The 21,003-nt window shown below is 62.2% G+C and overlaps 1 protein-coding gene across 7 annotated transcripts in view; it reads left to right on the forward strand.

Moving 5' to 3' along the window:
- ATP2B3 (ATPase plasma membrane Ca2+ transporting 3) overlaps window positions 1-21,003 on the forward strand; it is a 48,885-nt gene that overhangs the window by 13,124 nt on the left and 14,758 nt on the right. For 4 of the 7 annotated variants that reach the window (XM_070066752.2, XM_089323884.1, XM_070066749.2 and 1 more), the window contains exons 2-19: window positions 1,950-2,147; window positions 2,435-2,770; window positions 6,176-6,373; window positions 6,493-6,750; window positions 7,153-7,278; window positions 8,143-8,268; window positions 10,305-10,346; window positions 10,963-11,127; window positions 11,337-11,551; window positions 12,108-12,350; window positions 12,599-12,840; window positions 14,420-14,654; window positions 16,297-16,476; window positions 16,610-16,697; window positions 17,156-17,262; window positions 18,139-18,330; window positions 20,117-20,330; window positions 20,772-20,983. In XM_070066752.2, the coding sequence (XP_069922853.1) occupies window positions 2,563-2,770; window positions 6,176-6,373; window positions 6,493-6,750; window positions 7,153-7,278; window positions 8,143-8,268; window positions 10,305-10,346; window positions 10,963-11,127; window positions 11,337-11,551; window positions 12,108-12,350; window positions 12,599-12,840; window positions 14,420-14,654; window positions 16,297-16,476; window positions 16,610-16,697; window positions 17,156-17,262; window positions 18,139-18,330; window positions 20,117-20,330; window positions 20,772-20,983 (3,051 nt within the window). In that variant the 5' untranslated portion in view covers window positions 1,950-2,147; window positions 2,435-2,562. The remainder of the gene's footprint in view (window positions 1-1,949; window positions 2,148-2,434; window positions 2,771-6,175; window positions 6,374-6,492; window positions 6,751-7,152; window positions 7,279-8,142; window positions 8,269-10,304; window positions 10,347-10,962; window positions 11,128-11,336; window positions 11,552-12,107; window positions 12,351-12,598; window positions 12,841-14,419; window positions 14,655-16,296; window positions 16,477-16,609; window positions 16,698-17,155; window positions 17,263-18,138; window positions 18,331-20,116; window positions 20,331-20,771; window positions 20,984-21,003) is intronic. The other 3 variants (XM_089323885.1, XM_070066751.2, XM_070066753.2) reach the window with 1 other exon arrangement.

The raw sequence follows: 21,003 nt of genomic DNA on the forward strand, positions 1-21,003 counted from the left end.
GGCACATACACCACCCAAGAGCCCACCCAACAGACCCTCCTCCTGCCCTATCCCCCCAGGAGCCCTCAGGCGCCGTGTGGGAGGAGAGGCCAGAAAGATGAAAGTGTTCCAACGGAACAAAATGCTTCACTTGGCTTCCCACTGCTACTGTGGCCCTAGGTGGCTCCGTGGGGGACATCCAGGTTCCCTGCTGGCTCCTGGGCCCTGGGGCTGCACACACAGGATGATGTCAGCGCCGGGGGCAGTTAACGGGTGCCACTCTACAGGCTGGTAGGGGCAGCAGGGGACCCCGTGGAATGTCAGGCACTCCCCTACACCCACCCCCACACACACACATACATGCACGCACCCATGCACACATCCGCACGCCCCGCTGATTGCACCTCTTGCAGTAGCCCTGCCTGCCCGGGGCCTGGGAAGCCGACTTGCAGAGGGTTTGTGGCGGTGGATGCAGCTCTCAAGACAAAGCAGACTCAGCTGTGCCCTCCAGCTGCCGCTACGCATGGGGACTGCACCGCGCAGCTGGTGCCCAGGGTCAGAGAGAAGAGGGAAGAAGGCACTTCCAGCAGGCAGGGGCCAAGGTCCTGGGGTGTGGCCCACAGGGGGCTTTCTGCAGAGGAAGAGGAGTGCAGGTGGCATCCAAAGCCGCCCTCTGGCCCTGCCACTTCCCTGGCCGAGTTTCCTGTGATGGAGCAAGGGAGAGGGAGTCACACTGCCGCCACCGCCACCGCCACCGCCACCGCCACCGCCACGACCTGGGTGACTGCACTGCATCCATAGGAGGCGCCTGCCCTCAGCTCCGCCCAGTGCTCTGTGGTGGCCCGTGTCACTCAGAGGTCCCCTCCGCCCCACTCTCCCTCTTCTTGTAGCCGGGTCACTCTGCTCATCACCTGTCCCCCAGCTAGACAGAAGGAATGAGCTCTGTTTTGTCACCCCGTGTCCCTGGCGCACAAAGCCACGCCAAGGCACGTAGTAGCTGCTCCGTGAGCATTTGGCAGATGCCCAAGTGGGAGAGCAGGTGGGAGAGTGTGGGCGGCGTGTTCGCGTATCTGCCACTTTCTCCCCACACCCAGAAGCCAAGGCTGCTGTGAGTGGTGTCTAGGGGCTGAGCACCAAGCCGCCCAAACCTTTAGGGTGTGGGTTACTTGCACACACCTGCTCTGAGTGCCTCCTCTGTCCCCCAGACCTCCCAGGCATGGACCACAAACCTCTTCTTGACAGCTAAGGCTGGGGGCCCTCTTGATGGCCAAGGCCTTGCACTTGGCCATCTCCATGTGGGCTTCCAAGGGGCCTCTTTGCCTTTCCTGGGAGGCTCTGGGTCATGGTGCTAGAGGTGGCTCCAGCTTGCAAAGCTGTGTCTGCGGCTAAGCTCTGCTTGTGAGAGACTCCTCCCAAGCTAGGAGCTTCCCCAACACAGGGCTCAGGGCCTGGCTTAGCCACGTTGCCAGGAGGGTTCTCGGCTGAGGTGAAGGCCGGGGCCACGTGCACTGAGACAGCTTCAGTTCCAGGAAGATGCAGGCAGCTTAGTCCTTGGCCTTGGGGGCTGTGCCCAGAAAGGACTGTGGGGAAAGAGAAGCTGGGGAGGACTGTGGTCCAGCCGAGGAGGGGGCCAGCGCCCTGCCAGTGTCACCAGTGACCTGTGGCTGCTCCCGGCTTTCTCCTGTGTGCCCTCTGCTGGGGCCCTGCCCTCTCTGCTCTCCCTCTTTTCCCTCCTTCCCGCTCACCCCCTCCTCTGCCCTCCTTCCCCCCTCTCCTCTCCTCTGCTCTCCTCTGCTCTCCTCTGCTCTCCTCTCCTCTCCTCCCCTCCCCTCCCCTCCCCTCCCCTCCCCTCTCCTCTCCTCTCCTCTCCTCTCCTCTCCTCTCCTCTCCTCTCCTCTCCTCTCCGCTCTCCTCGCTCTTTCTCGTGCTCCTGCCCTCTGAGCTGCCCCTCTCCTGCCCCTGGCCTCCAGGTACCCTCAGGGCCCGAGAAACAGCCTGCACCCGAGGCCGTGCCCCAGAGCCCAGCGGGCCCTGCCCATGGCTCAGCCTGCCGCTCCCTGGAGTCCTGCGCAGCCCTGGGCCTGAGACCGTGAGCTGCAGCGGCGGCCGCAGCAGAAGATCGCCAGGGACCCGTAGCATGCCAGGCGTGCAGGGCGAGTCCTGATCAGGCAAGAGCAGGGGGAAGCTGCGGGCCGGGCGCGGGCGCGGGCGCGGGCGCGGAGAAATGGTGGCCAGTGGCGGCGGGGCGGGGTGGGGCAGGACCGGGCGGGGTAGGGGGAATGCTTGTCACAGGAGGCCCTGATGCTTCCTCCTCCCCCAGGTGAGCCCTCCCAGCTCTTGGGGCCCACGGTGCTCAGGCCTGGGGGACTATGGGGTGAATTTGGCGCTCAGTGAGCCGTGAGTGGCAGACACCGTTCTGGAAGACTGGACTTCTGCATTGCCTCCTTCTCCCCAGGTGTCCACGCTTAGCCACTGCTCCCTGCACCACCCCTTGCCTGGGCCCTCGGACTGCAGGTGGCTGCCTGTCCCTAGCTGCAGTGACACACACGGAGCCTGCGCCTTCCCGAAGGCTCCACGGGCAGAATGGGCGACATGGCCAACAGCTCCATTGAGTGCCACCCCAAGCCCCAGCCACAGCGGGAGGCCCCGCATGCAGGTGGCTTTGGGTGCACGCTGGCTGAGCTCCGCACCCTCATGGAGCTCCGCGGGGCCGAGGCGCTGCAGAAGATCCAGGAAGCCTACGGGGACGTCAGTGGGCTCTGCAGGAGGTTGAAGACCTCGCCCACCGAGGGTGAGTCCTTCCCGGAGCACCATGGGAGTGCCTGCGGCTCCAGGCCTGCCTTTCCTCCTGTGCAGCGCAGGTGCTGCTGAACTTGGCTGTGCCCTCCTCTGAGCCACAGCCCTTGAGTGGCAGGTGCTTGGGACGGAGAGGACTCTGTATCCAGAAAGGGACGGGGAGGGAGGACACGGCAGCCACAGAAGACCCGTGCAAGCGGAGCGCCCCAAACTGAAACCCCAGAATTCCATGCTTAAAGGGGGCCAGAAGAGGGGGACGAACGGGCTGCAGGGGACTCAGGTTACAGAGCGCCTCTCTCTCTGGAAAGGCAGGGGATAGCCCAAGGTGGCCCAGGAGCCTCTGGGGCTTGTGGAAGGGGTGGTTGAGGCTAGGGCAAGGGGGCCCCGAGTGTAGATCAGAGGTGGCCCTGGCAGCAAGTAGTCCCAAGTAGGGTCGCAGTGTCTGGGCTGCTCTGCCCCAGCCTGCTGCAGCCACAGCTGCGGGGGTCCACTGTGAGGCAGAGACCACCCGGGAGCCAGCCGAGCCCTGGATTCCAGGAGCTGGAGTGCTTTCTGGCCCAGCTGGCACTTGCCTGGCAGGGCTGCCCGGGCTATCCCAGCCTGATGCCAGGCTTGCGCCCTGGCCAGCGCCGATTGATTTAATCAGCTGCTCAGCTCGGCAGCCGCACCTTGGCCCAGCGAGGGCTGCTAGCCCTGGACGTGGCCCTGGGCTCCTCCTGCTCCCTGCCACCACTCCCCCCGGCACCGTCCCATCCATCACCAGGCCCTGCCTGTTCTGATTTCTAAATCTGTCCCTTGCTCGTATTCACCGCTGCCTGTCTCTGCTGCTCCTGCACCCTCTCCGCTCTGCCTTTGGCCCCACCCGAAATTTCAAGGCCTGAACAGGATCCATTGCTCTGGCCTGAAGGCTCCGGCCGCTGGTAGCACACAGGCCCGCCCGGAAGGCGAGGTGCAGGCAGGCAGGGGGAGGAGGAGGCCCAGGCCCGGAGCTGCGAGGTGGAGGTGGTCTCCCTGGCTCTGCGCTCGCTGGCCGGGCCCTCTGCCCTTTGTTCCCCCTCGCCTGCCCCCTGAGGAGCCAGGGCCGGGCCTCGGAGGAGTCTGCAGTGCAGAGCCATGTGGCCTGTCCCGGATCAAAGGAAGCAGATGGGCTTCAGCTGGCAGCACTTCCCTCTGCCTGCCAGGCCTTGTTAAATATTTAAAATGTCAAGGCCCCTGGGAAGCTGCCCGATTCTGCCATAGAGCCCCGGAGCGCGCCCAGTGCCTACGGAGCGGGCAGACAGGGAGAAGGGCAGGTGCCCAGGTGGGTGGCCCAGCCCCTGCCGGGCTTCCGGGCGCCTGGCTCCCTGGGGCCGGGTGTGACGTGGGGAGATGGAGCGGCCTGAGGGCCAGCCCTCCTCTCTCAGACCTGGCAGGCCTCCAGGCCGTCAGACCATCGGACCTGAGCGGCTGCTGCCGGGAGCGAGGGGACCCTCAGCTCCATAGCCCCTCAGGCAGGCATGGGGGGTCCTCAGCAGGCCTCCGACTCGCCCAGACCCGGGGCTCACTCCTGCAGGTGCCAGGAGGTGGACAGGCCCTCCCCCACATGGCAGGTGCTCTACCGAGGGTGGCATCTTTGGGGACAGGGGCTTTGCCCTCTCGGCCTTCACAGAGATGCGAGAGGATTCCAGAAGAAAGCCACCCCTGTTTGTCAGAGACCTTCAGGCGGTGCTGGGAAGGAGGAGGCAGATTAGCTGGGAGCCGACACGATGTGGTCCTAATCCAATTCCGATGGCATCTGGCCTCTGCTCTGGGCACGCTGCCCATCTGTGTCCATGCCGACCGGCCGGCCCCTGCCCCCAGGCCCTGGCCCCAGGCCGCCTGCGGGCCTGCTGGGCGGCCGCCTGCTCAGAACCAGAGGGGTGGCAGCTGCTTCCACACTCCCCACACAGCATGCGTGCTGCAGTGGCCCACGGGCAAGCCCAGGCTGTGGGGCAAAGGTAGCCGCCCAGTCTCTGGCAAGGAGGGAGAAGAAGCAGGGTGGCCGCAGCCAGGGTGAATCAAAGCCGAGGGCGAGGGGGTGGAGGGGCACTGTGCAACTCTCTGGAGGCTGCAGCCTAGGGGCAGTGCAGACCCCAGGGATCTGGGAGGCTCAGAGCTCAGAGAGGTCCCTGTCCCTGGCACTGCCCCCAACCCCCGAAGCTCCTGCAGTAGGTCCCCGCCCCCCCCCACCCCTCCCCTGCCATCGCAGGAGCTGGGGCCCTGACTTTGTCCCAGCCGCCCAGCGGGGAAGCCTTTGGCCCCAGCAGAAACCCGAGCCGGCCACTGGGCCCAGCGCAATGAGGCCAGGGGGAGAAAGACAGGGACAGCTGCAGCCCTTCCGGGCAGGGAGGACACCGTGTGGCCGTTGCCTAGCCAGGGTGGACGTGCAAGACTGTGACAGCCCCAGCGTTTGCTCTCCGTGCTTCTGTCTCGGACAGAGCCCGTCCTGCCCTCCCTCCCCTTCCTTGTCCTCCAGTCTGCTGTGTTTTCCCAACCCACCAGGAGCTCCCCAGGGGCCAGCCCCCTGGCCCCCAAACTTGCAACAGGTGGCAAGCATAATGCCATCTCCTCAGGACTGGGGGCTGCAAGCTGCCATCTGCCCACTAGGTGGCAGTGTGGGGCAGGGCACTGGGGGCGGGAGGAGCCCAGATCAGCCATGGGTTACCACTGAGCTGAGTGCCTGGGCTGCGGTGGTGCCGTCCCAGCTGCCTGCCTCTGGGGAAGGTGACTGAGTGGGTGTCCGGCCTTGGGGGCCTTGGGGAATCCGGCACCTTCAGGGGTGGGCCTGGGAGACTCATGCTCCAGAGGCAGGGACCCGCTCGGTCCAGGCGGGACACACCAGTCCTCTGTGTGTTGGTGGTGTGCTCTCCACTGAGCAGGCCATTGCTAGCCAGCTTGCTGGCTGACGTGCCCGGACTCGGCCTGCCCAGCAGTTGCACTGGGCCCAGTTTCAAGCTGCCTTATCCTCTTAGCGCTCACAACTGGCTCCCCCGCCTTCCCGTCTTTGTCCCCAGCCAGTTTCCTGTCCTTCCTCCTCGCACGACATCGTTGCAGTCTTTGGGTCTCTGCACCCCAGTACTTGCCTTCGCTACCAGCTCTCACACTGCCTCCTGTGCTCCTGCCCTGGCCTGGGTTCAGGACCAAACAAGTGGCACCAGCCTCTCCGGCTTGCTCTCGTGTCCATGCAGGGCAGCAGCCAGAAGCAGGTGCAGAAAGGCCCGGTTCCCAGTTCCCAGACCCACGCCCGCGCTGCCTGAGGGAGCGTGCGAGCTAGAGGGGAGAGCCCCCCCCCCATGCCGAGGGCAGCCGTCAGCAGGAGGCCGGCGGGCAGGCCCCATCTAACCGTTCTGTGCTTCTGCTGCCCCTGTCCGGCGCTGTGCAGGCCTGGCGGACAACACCAATGACCTGGAGAAGCGCAGGCAGATCTACGGGCAGAACTTCATCCCCCCCAAGCAGCCCAAGACCTTCTTGCAGCTGGTGTGGGAGGCCCTACAGGACGTGACCCTCATCATCCTGGAGGTAGCAGCCATCGTCTCCCTGGGCCTCTCGTTCTACGCCCCGCCTGGAGAGGAGAGTGAAGGTGAGGGCCGGGCTGGAGAGAGGGTCCTCCCAGGACCGTGTGGCCCGGGGGCGGGGCTTGCGGTGGGTGGGGCCCCGGACTCACACACGACTTCCCCTCGCTTCTGTCCTCGGGCACAGCCTGTGGGAATGTGTCCGGTGGAGCTGAAGACGAGGGTGAGGCTGAGGCCGGCTGGATCGAGGGGGCCGCCATCCTGCTGTCGGTCATCTGCGTGGTACTGGTCACGGCCTTCAATGACTGGAGCAAGGAGAAGCAGTTCCGAGGCCTACAGAGCCGCATCGAGCAGGAGCAGAAGTTCACGGTCATCCGGAATGGCCAACTCCTCCAAGTCCCCGTGGCTGCGCTGGTGGTGGGCGACATTGCCCAGGTCAAGTATGGTGAGGAGGCCCACAGCCCCTTTCTGGGGAGGGTAGGCTCAATGACAGGGGCCCCCAGTGCCCACTCTCTCCCCAGGGAGCACAAGTGAGGCTTGGCCTGCCGGAAGCTGCAGCTGGGGGGGAGGCGGAGCAGCCTGGGGCAGGACCCAGAGAGTGTCAGATGCCACGGTGTCCCCGGGAAGCAGGCTGTCCCACGGTCTCTGTGAAGGGTGCTGCAGGGTGCGGGTGTCCCGGCTCCGTGGATACTGAGTGGGTGGAAGAGGCTAGAAGGAGGGGACTCTGAAGTCCGTCCCTGTCACATCGACAGACCATCCCCAGGGTGGGGGTAGGGAGTGCTTGCAGGAGAGGCGGAGGTTCCCGTGGGCCCACAGGCCCTGGCTGTGACCGCTGGCCGCTCTGTAGGAGACCTGCTGCCCGCCGACGGCGTGCTCATCCAGGGCAATGACCTCAAGATCGACGAGAGCTCGCTGACAGGCGAGTCGGACCACGTGCGCAAGTCAGCCGACAAGGACCCCATGCTGCTCTCAGGTGCTGACCAGTGGGGGCGGGGGGCTGAGAGCCACGCCCCCGACAAGGCCAGGGAAATGGGCCCTCCCAGCCAAACAGGGCCCTTGGGGTCCCGAACAGGAAGCCCCAGGGGGAAGGGACTTGCTGGGGGGGGGGGGATCAGCATATTACCACACACCTCCCAGATCCAGCCCCTCAAGGCGATCTGGTGGGAACAGTGGTCCCTTTCCAGAAGGTTCTGCATTACCATAGTGTTTATCCCAGTGGGCACTGCAATGTGCAACTGGACAGAAAGACCGCAGACCCTATGTAGGCTTTGTGAGTGGCTCACCCCATCCCTCTTTTTTAATGATATCTATATATATATATATATTTATTTATTATTTTAAAGGCACAGTTACAGAGAGGGAGAGACACAGAGAGAGAAAAAGAGAGACAGAGACAGAGATCTTCCATCAGCTGCTTCACTCTCCAAATGCCCACGACAGCTGGGGCTGGGCCAGGATGAAGCCAGGAGCCAGGAACTCCACCCAGGACTCCCACATAGCTGGCAGGAGCCCAGGGGCTTGGGCCATCTTCCGCTGCTTTCCCAGATGCATTAGCAGGGAGCTGGATCAGAAGAGGAGCAGCTGGGACTCAAACTGGTGCCCATGTGGGCTGCCGGCATCACAGGCCACAGTGCAGGCTCCCACCTCGTGTCTCTTGACAAAGCTCTCTGCTCCTCCATAGGCCTCCAGGTCCCCTCCAAGCCGGGGGGGGGGGGGCTTCAGTCTAGGCTTGGGGTCAGCACAGACTCTGGCGACCTCCATATTCTGTGTGCACGGAACCTGTCTCCCACCAGGTGGTGCAAATCTCTCTCTCCGTCTCTCTTTGTTGCTGTACCAGGCACCCACGTCATGGAAGGTTCTGGAAGAATGGTGGTGACAGCCGTTGGGGTGAACTCCCAGACAGGCATCATCTTTACCTTGCTTGGGGCTGGAGGAGAGGAGGAGGAGAAGAAAGATAAGAAAGGTAAGGCACCATTGACGTGGGTTTCCAGCCACTGCGAGTGGGAAACCATGCTGGCTCTAACGCTCTTTCCAGGGACCCATCTTGTGGGGTTTTCCTCTGACAGCCAGCAGGTCAGGGGCTCCCCAGTCCCATGTGAGGCTGCTCCCCATGGTGTGAGCCCCCGGTGGGCGGTGCCTGTGTTGGGAGAATGGCGTTAGAGGGTGCTGCGGGGACTCCCACCCTCCCCAGGGAGGGCAGCAGCCAGGCAGGCAGAGCCTGAGGACGTGCAGGGCCAGAAGGGCTGGGGAGCACTGAAGGCAGACAGAGGAAAGCAGTGCCCCAGGGCAGGTGTCTTGTGAGAGCCACCCCCCACCCCACACACACACCCAGAGCACAGCCCGGGGCTCCTGAAGCTATGGAGAGAGAGAGAGGTCTTCCATCTGCTGGTTCACTCACCAGATGGCCACAACAGCTGGAGCTGGGCCGACCTGAAGCCAGGAGCCTGGAGCTTCTTCCTGGTCTCCCACGTGGGCCATCTTCCACTGCTTGCCCAGGCCATAGCACAGAGCTGGATCGGAAGTGGAGCAGCTGGGACTCGAACCCACACCCATATGAGATGCCGGCACAGTGCCAGCCCTGGGGAGCACAATTTCTAGATGCAGATCTCATCTGTGCGAGAAGACACGTGGGGCACCCAGAAGTTCAGACAGCTCCCCCGTGGGGGCCTGGGGCTAGGGAGCTGGGGATGGAGGACAGCCTCTCCCATGGGCTGCGGGAACCTGCACCCCCACCCCACCTCCTGTGGCTCCTTCCTGGGCTCCTGGCCTCCTGCTCTGTCCTTCACGACTTTGAACTTCACCAGCCTCCTTGAGCCCCTCCCCGTCACTCCCCCCCAGCACCTTCAGGCTGTGCATTTAGGAGTCAGATTGGGGGTGCTTCCTGGAGGACAGCAACCTGCAGGGGTCCTGGGAGGACAGCAGCCACACCCCAGCAGCAGCCAAAGCAGGCATCTCCCCCTCGCCCAGCCGGTGGGCATGCTCCAAAGGTGCTTCCCATCTGCCTGCCCCCATGCCCCTTTGGGCCTGTGCATCCCTTCCCCTGTGCCCCCGCCCCTGCCTCCTGCTCCCTCTCCTTGCCAGAAGCCGCCACTGTCACACGTCCTTGCTTTGGGTCCCATGGCCCAGGCACACCCAGCAATCTGCCCCTGTGCTGTGCTGTCATCCACTGTTCTCCCATCCACCCCCCAAGTGCCCTTCCCCTCTGGACTGTACCCCAATCTCCACAGGGGCCCTGGGCAGGGAGGGCTCCTTCCACACCTTCCCAAGGACCCCAGACCCTGAACCCACTGCCTGGGAGCCGCCTGGCACCCTGTCGATGTCCCTGAATGCCAGTGACATGAGCTGTTGGGCAGCAACGGGTGAGTGCACAAGCCCCCCCTGGCCTGGCCAGCTTATCTCGGAGCCGGGCCTGTGCGGATACAGCCCCCTGGAGAGCTCCTCTAACTGCTCCCGGGCACCCATCCCAGGAAGACCCCACCTGCTGTCTACACTCCCTGTCCTGCTGCTGGGCGTCCACACTCAGGCCAGCCGCACCCATGCAGTGGGCCCCACCCTACCCAGCGTGGATTGACAGGTGCCCTGGAGGCCCCAGCAGGTCCTCGGGTGTCACTCGTTTGTCTCTTTAAAGCGCACACAGAGCTAACCTGTGGCAGTGGTCACAGACAGCTCTGAGCGTGGGCTCCTGGGCCTTAGGGAACAGCAAGGCAAACCCAGGAGCCGGCCATGGCTGCCTTGAGAGATTCACTGTAGGACTGGGATTGAGATACACAACGCTCCCCCCCCCCCCGCCCGACCCGAGGAACCTGGCCAAAAGGCCAGAGTGTCCAGTGCACTCCTGTGCTGGGGCGGGGGTGACAGCATGAGCCTGCAGAGCAAGGGACACAGAGAAGGCCCTTCCTCCTGCCCCGCCGGCCGCAGGCCCCAGGGCTGCCCTCTGCATGTGCCAGGCCACGTGGCCTTGTCAAGGCTCCATGTCTGTCATTTCTCTTCCCGTTGTAGGCAAGCAGCAGGATGGGGCCATGGAGAGTAGCCAGACCAAAGGTAACACGTGGGGGCTGGCAGAGGGGACTCAGTGGGGGGAGGGCTGCAGGCCAGGGCCGGGCGCAGCACGAGAGGCCACTGGGAGGGAGCAGCCTTGGTGAGTGACCTTGGGCTGCCGGCTGAGGGGAGGGATGCAGAGGTGACGGCCCATTGGATGGGGGACAGGCTGTGGAGACCCCTAGGCCACCGGGTAGGGTGCCCCCTCCCCGGGCGGGGGGTGACATGGCTGCTCTGGGCAGTGCAGCGGGAGCCTCCAGAGGCTGTGAACGTGTGGGGAGGCAGGTGAGGAAGTGGAGGAGGCAGAGCAGTGGGGACAGGAGGAACCCAGGAAGCAGAGAGGCAGCTGCACTGACACCTGGAGAGGAAGACAGCCCTGGCATTCTGGAACCTTCCTTAGGCCCCATGCCTCTGCTCTCAGGTATTGAGATTTGGGGCATTCCAGGACCAGCCACCCAGTGCTGGAGCCATGCAGACAGGCGTGGAGAGCTTGGTGTTCGGGAGGCTGGAAAAGGGAGGGAGGTTGGCAGGCCGGGCTGCGCTGCACTCGGAAGGCTCCCAGTAGCACCTTGCCCCTGGCGGGACTGTAACCTTGGCTGTGGGGCTCTTCTGTACACAGCTAAGAAGCAGGATGGGGCTGTCGCCATGGAGATGCAGCCCCTGAAGAGCGCAGAGGGCGGGGAGCTGGAGGAGCGCGAGAGGAAGAAAGCCAGTGCGCCCCGGAAGGAGAAGTCGGTCCTCCAGGGCAAGCTCACAAAGCTGGCTGTGCAGATTGGGAAGGCAGGTAGGCGTGGCCAGCTGTGGTGGGCGGGGGCCCGGCTGTGGAGGCGGGGGGCATGGGTGGAGCCACTCCTGAGCCATGGAGTCCTGCTGGCTGGAACCCTGGTTTGTGAGGGTGGTCCTCCCAGCTACAGTGCCCCTCACCTCTTCTCCCACTTCCTGTCCCCCTCCCTCACTCCTCCACCCTCTGTGGCCCCCGCCCCCGCTGGGCAGGGCTGGTGATGTCCGCCATCACCGTCATCATCTTGGTCCTCTACTTCGTGATCGAGACCTTTGTCGTGGACGGCCGGGTGTGGCTGGCGGAGTGCACGCCAGTCTATGTGCAGTACTTCGTGAAGTTCTTCATCATCGGTGTCACTGTGCTAGTCGTGGCTGTCCCTGAGGGCCTGCCTCTTGCTGTCACCATCTCCTTGGCTTACTCTGTCAAGGTAATGACGCCGCCATCGAGACCACCATGCACACTCGGAAACTGGGGTAGGAGGTCCCTGGGCACGGGACGAGCTTTGGGATGGCTCGGGGGAGGGAAGGCAGTGCTGCTGCGCACGGCCCCAGAGGGCACGGAGGCTCTGCTGCTGGGAGGTGGCCTGAGCAAGCCAGCAGCAGCCTAGACCCGGGGTCTCACGTCTGCAGGATGTAGACAGGGGATGACAGAGGAGCCAGGAAGTTGATGGTGCGGGCAGACACAGAAGGGGGAGTAGCAGTGGGTCAGGGATGGGGGAGGGGAGGAGCTAAGAGGGGGCTCTGGACCGTCCAAGCCCCCTGCCAGCTCCCCGCACGATGAGATTCCTGGGGTTGTCCAGACTCCGTTTGACCGTTACGGTAACAAAATCCCTCAGGAAATCATCCAAGCAGTGCCTTCAGGCGACAAGTGGCACTGGGGAGCAGCCTCCCCCGCCAGTGTTTGCTGACTGCCCCCCTTACTTTGCCCTGATGAGCCAACAAGCCGAGTCACGACCCCTGCCCGCCCCCGTGTGACCTTTACAGAAAATGATGAAGGACAATAACCTGGTGCGCCACCTGGACGCCTGCGAGACCATGGGCAACGCCACGGCCATCTGCTCAGACAAGACGGGCACGCTCACCACCAACCGCATGACGGTGGTCCAGTCTTACGTGGGAGACACGCACTACAGAGAGGTCCCCGCCCCTAGTGCCCTGACACCCAAGATCCTCGACCTCCTGGTCCATGCCATCTCCATCAACAGTGCCTACACCACCAAAATACTAGTGAGAAGGGGCCGCTGGGAGGCTGGGCCGGGCAGGGCTGAGGCGAGGGAGCGGGGGCTGGCCCTTCAGCACGAGGTTGCACGTGGCGTTTCTCCTGTCCCTGGCTGCTGGGCTAGCCCCTGCCAAGCCCGGTGCACGATGGGAAGGCTGCGGCCTGTGCACCACTGCCAGCAGCCTGAGCCAGGGGGAGGCCAGGGGTCTTGAAGGACGGCACTCTCACCCTGAATCATGCCGGCTCTTCCCGCCAGCCTCCAGAGAAGGAAGGCGCTCTGCCGCGCCAGGTGGGCAACAAGACCGAGTGTGCCCTGCTGGGCTTCGTGCTGGACCTCAAGCGGGACTTCCAGCCTGTGCGGGAGCAGATCCCGGAAGACAAGCTGTACAAAGTATACACCTTCAACTCGGTCCGCAAGTCCATGAGCACCGTCATCCGCATGCCCGATGGCGCCTTCCGCCTCTTCAGCAAGGGCGCCTCGGAGATCCTGCTCAAAAAGTGAGTGCGTGGCGTGAGTGAGCCACGGAGCCCACAGAGGGGGGCTCTGGTGACTGGTGCGGTCAAAGCGACCTAAGGGAAAGCTGACCGATGGCATGCCTATCAAGGGTGCACTTCTGTGCCCTCTAGGACATCAACAGTGCCACGTGACCATTAGCTCCGTGATATTTCCATCCCCCCAAAACGAAAGCACGGCTCCAGCCCTGGCAGCCAGTCCTCGGCGCTCTGTGCTCAGCGCCTCTGGGAGCCCCGTGCACAAGCTGTTGCGTGTGCTTGCGTGTGTGCTCACTTGTCGGCTGCATGGCCTGAGCGGAACCGCTGCGTGGCACGGGCACTGTCCGCTTACCTTGCTGAGCAGCCACCAAAGTGTCTCCCCCCGCAGCTGCACTTTTGCTGCCTTTGGGTGTTCTTACTCGCCCGAGAGTGGCCCGAGCTGCACAGATGTCTGAGAAGAGTGAGGGCCTCCTCGGCGAGGCGACCCGATGTCCCGAAGTCGGCTGTGCTCACGGCTGCACAGAGCGCCCGTGCGAGCGCCCCGGCTCCCCTCGCCTGCCCCCGATACCTCCACTGGGCCTACGCCTGGGCATGGCCCTCCACTTTGCCCCATTCCACTTGACTCCACTGGGCTCAGCGCTGGTCTTCCCGGCACCGTGGGAGCAGTCCTCAGCCGGACACCCCAGGTTCAGCCCACCCCTCCTCCCTGAGCAGTCGTCCACCCAGTGCAAAGGCTCCCTCCCCGGTGAAGCTGGCCCCGTGCATTGGGAGTGGGCCCTAGACTTGGGGTCCCAGCCCCTTCCCTGTGCTGCTGCTGCTGTTGGTGGCCGTGAACTTGAGCAAGTGACTTCCTGCCCCATGCTTCAGTCTCCCCTTGTTATCTGGAGGTAGCACGAACGCTTATCTTGTGGGAGTGTTTAATGAATTACAGGAGTGGAGCTGGCACTGTAGCATAGTGAGTTAAACTACCGCCTGCAACGCTGGCATCCCATACGGGTGCCGGGTCGTCTCCCAACTCTCCACTTCCCATGCAGCTCCGTGCTAATGCGCCTGAGAAAGCAGCAGAGGATGGCCCACATGCTTGGGCTCCTGCCACCCACGTGGGAGACCCAGAAGAGGCTCCCGGCTGTAGCCTGGCCCAGCCCTGACCACTGTGGCCATTTAGGGAGTGAACCAGCTGATGGAAGATGTCTCTCTCTCTGTAACTCTAACTTTCAAACCTTAAAAGCAGCAGCAGCAGCAGCAGCAGACTGGCAGGAGTGAATACACGGCCACGGTGGTGGGGCTGCTCTGAGAAACAGCCACAGTCGTGGTGACTCGAACCAGCAGCAGTATCCGGAATCCTGGATGCGGGCCAGACTTCACTCCTCTGGGGGCTTTTAGGGAAACAGCCTCCTGCCTCTGCCAGCTCCCGTGGCCCCCGGCACTCCCTGGCTCGTGGCTGCACCACTCCCATCTCGGCGTCCTCCCACAGCTGTCTGTGTGTCTGTGTCCTCTCTTTTTACAAGGACACCCATCGTTGGCACTCCTGCGGCATGACCAGTGCTGTTTCCTCTTATTCTCTCCCTGCCTCGCCCTCCCCCAGGTGCACGCACATCCTAAACAGCAATGGCGAACTCCGGGTCTTCCGTCCTCGGGACCGAGAAGACATGGTGAAGAAGATCATCGAGCCGATGGCTTGCGATGGCCTCCGCACCATCTGCATCGCCTACCGTGACTTTGCTGCAGGCCACGAACCCGACTGGGACAACGAGAACGAGGTGGTGGGCGACCTCACCTGCATAGCCGTCGTGGGCATCGAGGACCCCGTGAGACCTGAGGTAGCCATCCCCTGTCTGTGTGCTGCCAGAGCTGCAGGTGCAACCAAGCCCAGAGTCAGAGAGGCTGAGGGAGATGGGCGGGGCTGGAGGAGGTAGCATGCTTCATGTCAGACCCTTCTCGGTGCACCTGATCCTGCTTGCTGGGCACTCATGCCCTTGACCCACACACACACCCTCTGGATGTGGCCCAGGTTCCTGCTTCTGCTCAGCAAGAGGTTGTGGCAAACAGACTCTGGCATTTGGGAGCCATCAGCCACAAGGGACGGGGAGAGCCAGCTGACACTGAGGCTGTGCTTCCGGAAGCATCTTTATGGGGGGTGATGCAGCCAGCGCAACAGGAGCCAGAGCACAATGAGTCTAGTCCTGGCCTGCATTTAGGGGGACACTGGAGACCTTGAGCTGAACAGCTTCCGCGTGAACGCTGTTTGTCCTCAAGAGGGAGCGAGTGAGGAGGACAGCAGGGCCCTGGCAGGAGCGGGCAAGGCACAGTGGACAGGTACTAGAGACAAGAGACACCCAGTGCGCCAGACAGCGCTTGCGGCATCCAAGCCCCAGCCATGTGTCCTTTGTTGGACCGGAGAGAAACTGAGGCACAGGGCAGCGGACGGCAAAGCCGTGAGAAGGTGGCTCAGGGCAGGGAGAAGACCCTGACGGGCCCAGGGAGCAGTTCACAGCAACGGGGGCAGGTGGCAAGGCCAGGCGGCAGGCCCGCAGGTGGCCCGAGGCCCCAGCAGGAGGCTGTTTTCCGCGGGAAGAAGCGGGTGCCTCAGCTGGCAGATCCCGGGTCCCACGCTCGTTGTGGCCACTTGGTGGCAGCAGAGGGGCGGCGTCCCCGCGCTTTGGAACGAGGAGCTCGCTGGCCTGAAAGGGAGTTCATGAGCTCGCTGAACAGCATGGCAGGGCCCACAGGAGCAGAGCGCATGGCTGGGACTGGAAGGAAGTGTGGGGTGCGAGCTCAGGCACCGTTGGGTCGCTCTGTCGCGGCCCACACTGGGGCCCTTCTCTCACCCCACGCTCTCCCTGGTCTGAGGGACCTCCAGCAATGCACTCTGGGATGCCCGCGTGCACTCTGTCCCACAGCTGTCTCGCTAGGCTTCCTCCCCGCTCCTGAGCCATGGTCACTCCCCCGCACTGCTCTGGGCTCTTGGCTTCCCACTGTCACTTCCCCCTCTTCAGCACTAGGGCAACTTCTTCCTGTCTCCTGGTTTGGGTATCCAAGCCAACATTTGCAGTGTTCCGCTGCAACTCTAACAAAAAAGAAAATGTCTTGGGTTTTGCTTTGTAAAAAGGACAAGACTCATGATCAAGGAGCCCAGAGCTTAGCCCGAAACTAGCTGACAACACACATACCTGCCAGGAAGCCAGGGAGCCAGCAGTGCCGTGAGGGCAGGAGGCCCCTCCCTCTTTCCTCTGGACCTGACCTGTCCAGCATAAACGCTTCTGAAGGCTTCTCTCAGCCTCGCCCAGGCTGTGTGGGCCCAAGTGTGATCTGCCCCTGGGCCCCGGCACTGAGGGAGCCCCTGCCATACTCCAGGCCCCTCCTAGGTCCACCCCTCCACACACACACACACACACACACACACACACAGAGAGAGAGAGACACACACACACTGCCCCCAGCTGCTTCTCCCATCTCTTCCAGGTCCCTGAAGCGATTCGCAAATGCCAGCGTGCCGGCATCACGGTCCGCATGGTAACTGGGGACAACATCAACACAGCCCGGGCCATCGCAGCCAAGTGCGGCATCATCCAGCCTGGGGAGGACTTCCTGTGCCTGGAGGGGAAGGAGTTCAACCGCAGGATCCGCAATGAGAAGGGCGAGGTAGCTCCCCCCAACCCTGACGCCGCCCTCCCCCATTCTGGCTGCTGCTTCTCAGTCCCTCCCCCCACCCCCAACCCTGCACCCCGCCCGCGTGCCCAGCCAAGCTCTGCAGCACCCGTGTGCTTCTCCCCAGATAGAACAGGAGCGGCTGGACAAGGTGTGGCCCAAGCTGAGGGTGCTCGCCCGGTCATCTCCCACCGACAAGCACACGCTAGTCAAAGGTAACGCCAGCGCCCTCATGTGTCCCAAGTGGGTCTCCAGAGCCTGTCTGGGAAGTTAGAGCACTTGGCTCAACACTCCTTGCTTCTGGAGATTGATTTTGTGTCCTGGGGCCAATCCATCGGTAGCACTCCCTGAACCTCAGTGTCCCCATTGGGAAAGTGGGGACAATAATGGAGCCCACCCTTGCAGGCTGCTGTGCCAGCCAGAGCACATGCCCCCAGACGACTCTTGGCTGAACACTGCTTCTCTGAGCGGCAACATGAGCGGGAAATGCCCAAGCAAGAAGGGCTCAGAGGGCTGCCCCCTCGTCATGACAGATGGCGAGCTAGAGCCCGAAGGGGGGAGACGGACCCAAGTCACCATGAGCCCCAAGGGTTTTCAGGGCCAGCCGGCACCTCCAGGACCGCCCACGGCCAGCGCCCTCAGCAGCGCCACCCTGCCTCGTTCTGTGTTGCAGGGATTATCGACAGCACCAGTGGCGAGCAGCGGCAGGTGGTAGCTGTGACTGGGGATGGCACCAACGATGGACCAGCTCTCAAGAAAGCAGATGTGGGCTTTGCCATGGTGAGCAGCCCCAGCAGATGGCCCCAGGTGTCACAGCCATCAGCTTTGCAGCAGAGCTGGGGCGGATAGCAGAGGACCGAAAGCTGCTGTCGGCCACCTCCTGGCCCCTGGGGCCTGCAAGGGCTCTGCCAGTCAAGAGACACGTGTGTGGTTTGTTTGTGGTGTCTGGAGCCCAACCTCACCACCCAGGCCAAGGACAGCAGGTGGCAGGGGACACAGATGGTCCCTGGCTGCTGTCACCCACTGAGTCTGCTCTGGGTAGACTCCTGGCCTCGAGTATGAGCAGCGCTCCTCGAACAAGCTTGGCCTCTCTGCTGTTTTTCTGTAGCTCATCTGAGGCTAGGCCTTCCCATAAAAGCCCTGGCCCCATGCAGCAGGGTGGCCTCATAGGTGCCGCCACCCTTGTTGCCTGCCTGGCTGGTGCTGGGCCTGGTTGCTGGAGGCAGTAACCTGGCAAGCCCCTCTTGCCGCCCACGCCCAGTGCTTCCCAGCCCCTGTGACCAGCAAGCTGAGCCTCCTGGCTTGGCAGAACAAGTGCAACTGTAAGTGCCCACCATGGGGGCTGGGGCACATGTGCCTCGCCCTGACACAGGGCTCCTGGGCCAGGACTCCCAGGGCTCCACAGAGAGCTAAGAGCTGGCAGCAGGCTGGGCCACGTGCTCAGCACCTTGTGTGCTTATGAACAACGCCGCTGACTGCGACATGTGACAACTTGCTGTGTGTAGTACGGGAAGGCATTGCATAAAGAGGAATGCTGGTGCCAGCCAGGAGGGGGCACTTGTTTGGACAGGAAGGGTAGGGAACCAGCCTGGGAAGCTGCGAAGCGACCTCACAGAGTCCCCCCTGTGTGTGTTTCTGTGTGCACGCCACCCCCAGGGCATCGCAGGGACTGACGTGGCCAAGGAGGCCTCCGACATCATCCTGACGGACGACAACTTCACCAGCATCGTCAAGGCCGTGATGTGGGGCCGCAACGTGTACGACAGCATCTCCAAGTTCCTGCAGTTCCAGCTCACGGTCAACGTGGTGGCCGTGATCGTGGCCTTCACGGGCGCCTGCATCACTCAGGTGGGCACCAGGGCTGCCACACCTACACCAGAGTCTGGGACCCCCGTGTGCGAGCAGCGTGTCTGTCTTTGCAACATGTCGCCTTCCTGAGATTCCATTCCTGTACTAAAAATGTCACCACTTGTGGAGGCAAGATAGGGTGTTTAGACTCAGATTTCGGGAGATTGAGAGAGGGTATTCTTTTAAATTTTCCATCAAATCTGCATAGGTTCAAGAGCTTACACATGCACACACACACACACACACACACACACCCCTCCAGTGAATCCAGATTCTTTTTTAAGATTTATCTATTTGAAAGGCAGAATTACAGCCAGAAAGGAGGAGAGAGAGAGAGAGAGAGAGAGAGAGAGGTCTTCCATCTGCTGGTTCACTCCCCAGATGGCTGCAACAGCTGGGACTGGGCTAGGCTGAGGCCAGGAGCCTAGAACTCCATCCACATCTCCCACGTAGATGCAGAGGCCCAAGCACTTGGGTCATCTGCTGCTGCTTCCCCAGGCACATTAGCAGGGAGCTGGATGGGAAGTGGGACAGCCGGGACTCGAACCAGGACCCATATGGGATGCTGGTGTTGCCAGTTTTACCCGCTATGCCACAAAGCCAGCCCCCTGACTCCAGATTTCTCTGAATAAAAACTGAAGTCCTCACACTGGGCTGTCAGCTCCTAGGACAATTCACCGCTTTAGAGTGCACACGTCGGGGGTTTTTAAAAATCTGCTCCGCGTTGCACAAGCATCACCTCTGTCTAGTTCCAGACCTTTTCCAAGCTAAGGAAACCACATGTGCATTCGCAGCCCCACCCCAGCTCCCAGCCCCGGGCCCCCTCACTGCCTCCTCTCACCGTGGACTGACCCGGCGTGGACAGTTCACAGCAATGGCCGCATCCTGTGGGTAGCACTGGGGCCGCATGCCTTGTCCATTCCCTTGGGTCCAGGTTGCGTGGTAAGTGTCCACCATTTGTCTCCCATTAGACAGATCACATTTGTTGTTGATAGGTGGTTAAAATGACTTGCTGATCAACTTGGTCCTTTCAAAGATTTTTTTTTTTTACTGAGATATAATTTATACAATGAACTTCACCATGGTAGCCAGTTTACAGCACGCAGTCCACTTCTGGAAGTTTCCTATCAATGCACTCTTGCCATATGAGGGGACCTCCAAAAGTTCATGGAAAATGGAATTAAAACAACTTTGTTTTGGGACAAAAAAATGTGAAATACAGGCATTTGATGAGATCTTCAGAAAGTTCATGGAAATGTGTAGGATGCAAAATCTATGTAGGAGTAGCATTATTTTTTGCACCCAAATAAACTTCTTTTAATTCCATTTTCCATGAACTTTTTTGAAGTCCCCTCGTCCACGCGTGGGCTTGTGTGCCTGCCTTCTGTGAGGCTGCTGTTGTATTTCTTTATTTATTTGAGACACAGAGCTGCCATTTGCCGGTTCACTCCCCAAATGCCCACAACAACCAGCACTGGGTCAAGGCGAAGCCAGGAGCTCCATCTGGGTCTCCCATGTGGCAGGGACCCAAGCCCTTAGGCCATCACCCATAGGCTTCCGGGGTGCACATTAGCGGGAAGCTGGATAGAAGTGGCAGAGCTGAGACTCAAACCAGGGAGTCTGATTTGGGACACTGGTATTCAACCAGCGCGCAAGGGAAAGGCTAGGGAAAGGGCCGCCACACTTTTGTGGGAATGAAATTCCTCATGGCGTCATCCGCAAGCTGCGTTTCTCCCCCAGAGCTGCCCGATTCCCACCTCCAGGGCTTCCCTGCTCCTCTCCACAGGACTCTCCTCTCAAAGCCGTACAGATGTTGTGGGTGAACTTGATCATGGACACGTTCGCCTCCCTGGCCCTGGCGACGGAGCCGCCCACTGAGTCCCTGCTGCTGCGGAAGCCGTATGGCCGAGACAAGCCCCTCATCTCGCGCACCATGATGAAGAACATCCTGGGCCACGCCGCCTACCAGCTCACCATCATCTTCACCCTGCTCTTTGTCGGTAGGTTGCCCATGGCGGCGGGCCGACGCGCACACCACGTACCTGTGGATCAGGGACCATAGTTGCTGACAGCAGGCGCCCTGGCCTCCACATCAGTCCCTGGGACATCCGGGGGGACACATCTAGCATGGGGCGGCAGGAAGCTGAATGGGGGAAGGAGAGGCAAGCGGAACGCACGGGCCCAGCTTTGCCTACCCTGCAGCCTATGAGCCCCCCAGCCATCCCCGCCGCTGTCCCCGGGGTGGAGGAGGTCAGATGGCAAGAGCACCCACTTCTGCATTCCTGCCCTCAGACTTGCGGTGCTGTCACCCCTCGGGCCAGCCCCTGGCCTGCTGGGGTCTTGGGACTCTGAGCCCCGGGTGTTGGCCGGCTGCCGGTGCCGCCCGGTGCTGCCGAGTGACACGGCCCCCAGCACCCTCTTGCGTGCCTCCTTGCATGCAGGCGAGCTCTTCTTCGACATCGACAGCGGGCGCAACGCGCCGCTGCACTCGCCGCCCTCGGAGCACTACACCATCATCTTCAATACCTTCGTCATGATGCAGCTCTTCAACGAGATCAACGCACGCAAGATCCACGGCGAGCGCAACGTCTTCGACGGCATCTTCAGCAACCCCATCTTCTGCAGCATCGTGCTGGGCACCTTCGCCATCCAGGTGGGGGGGGCGGAGCAGCC

Source organism: Oryctolagus cuniculus, chromosome X, assembly GCF_051225735.1.
Source record: "Oryctolagus cuniculus isolate XC-2025 breed Fujian yellow rabbit chromosome X, ASM5122573v1, whole genome shotgun sequence".
NCBI lineage: Eukaryota > Metazoa > Chordata > Mammalia > Lagomorpha > Leporidae > Oryctolagus > Oryctolagus cuniculus.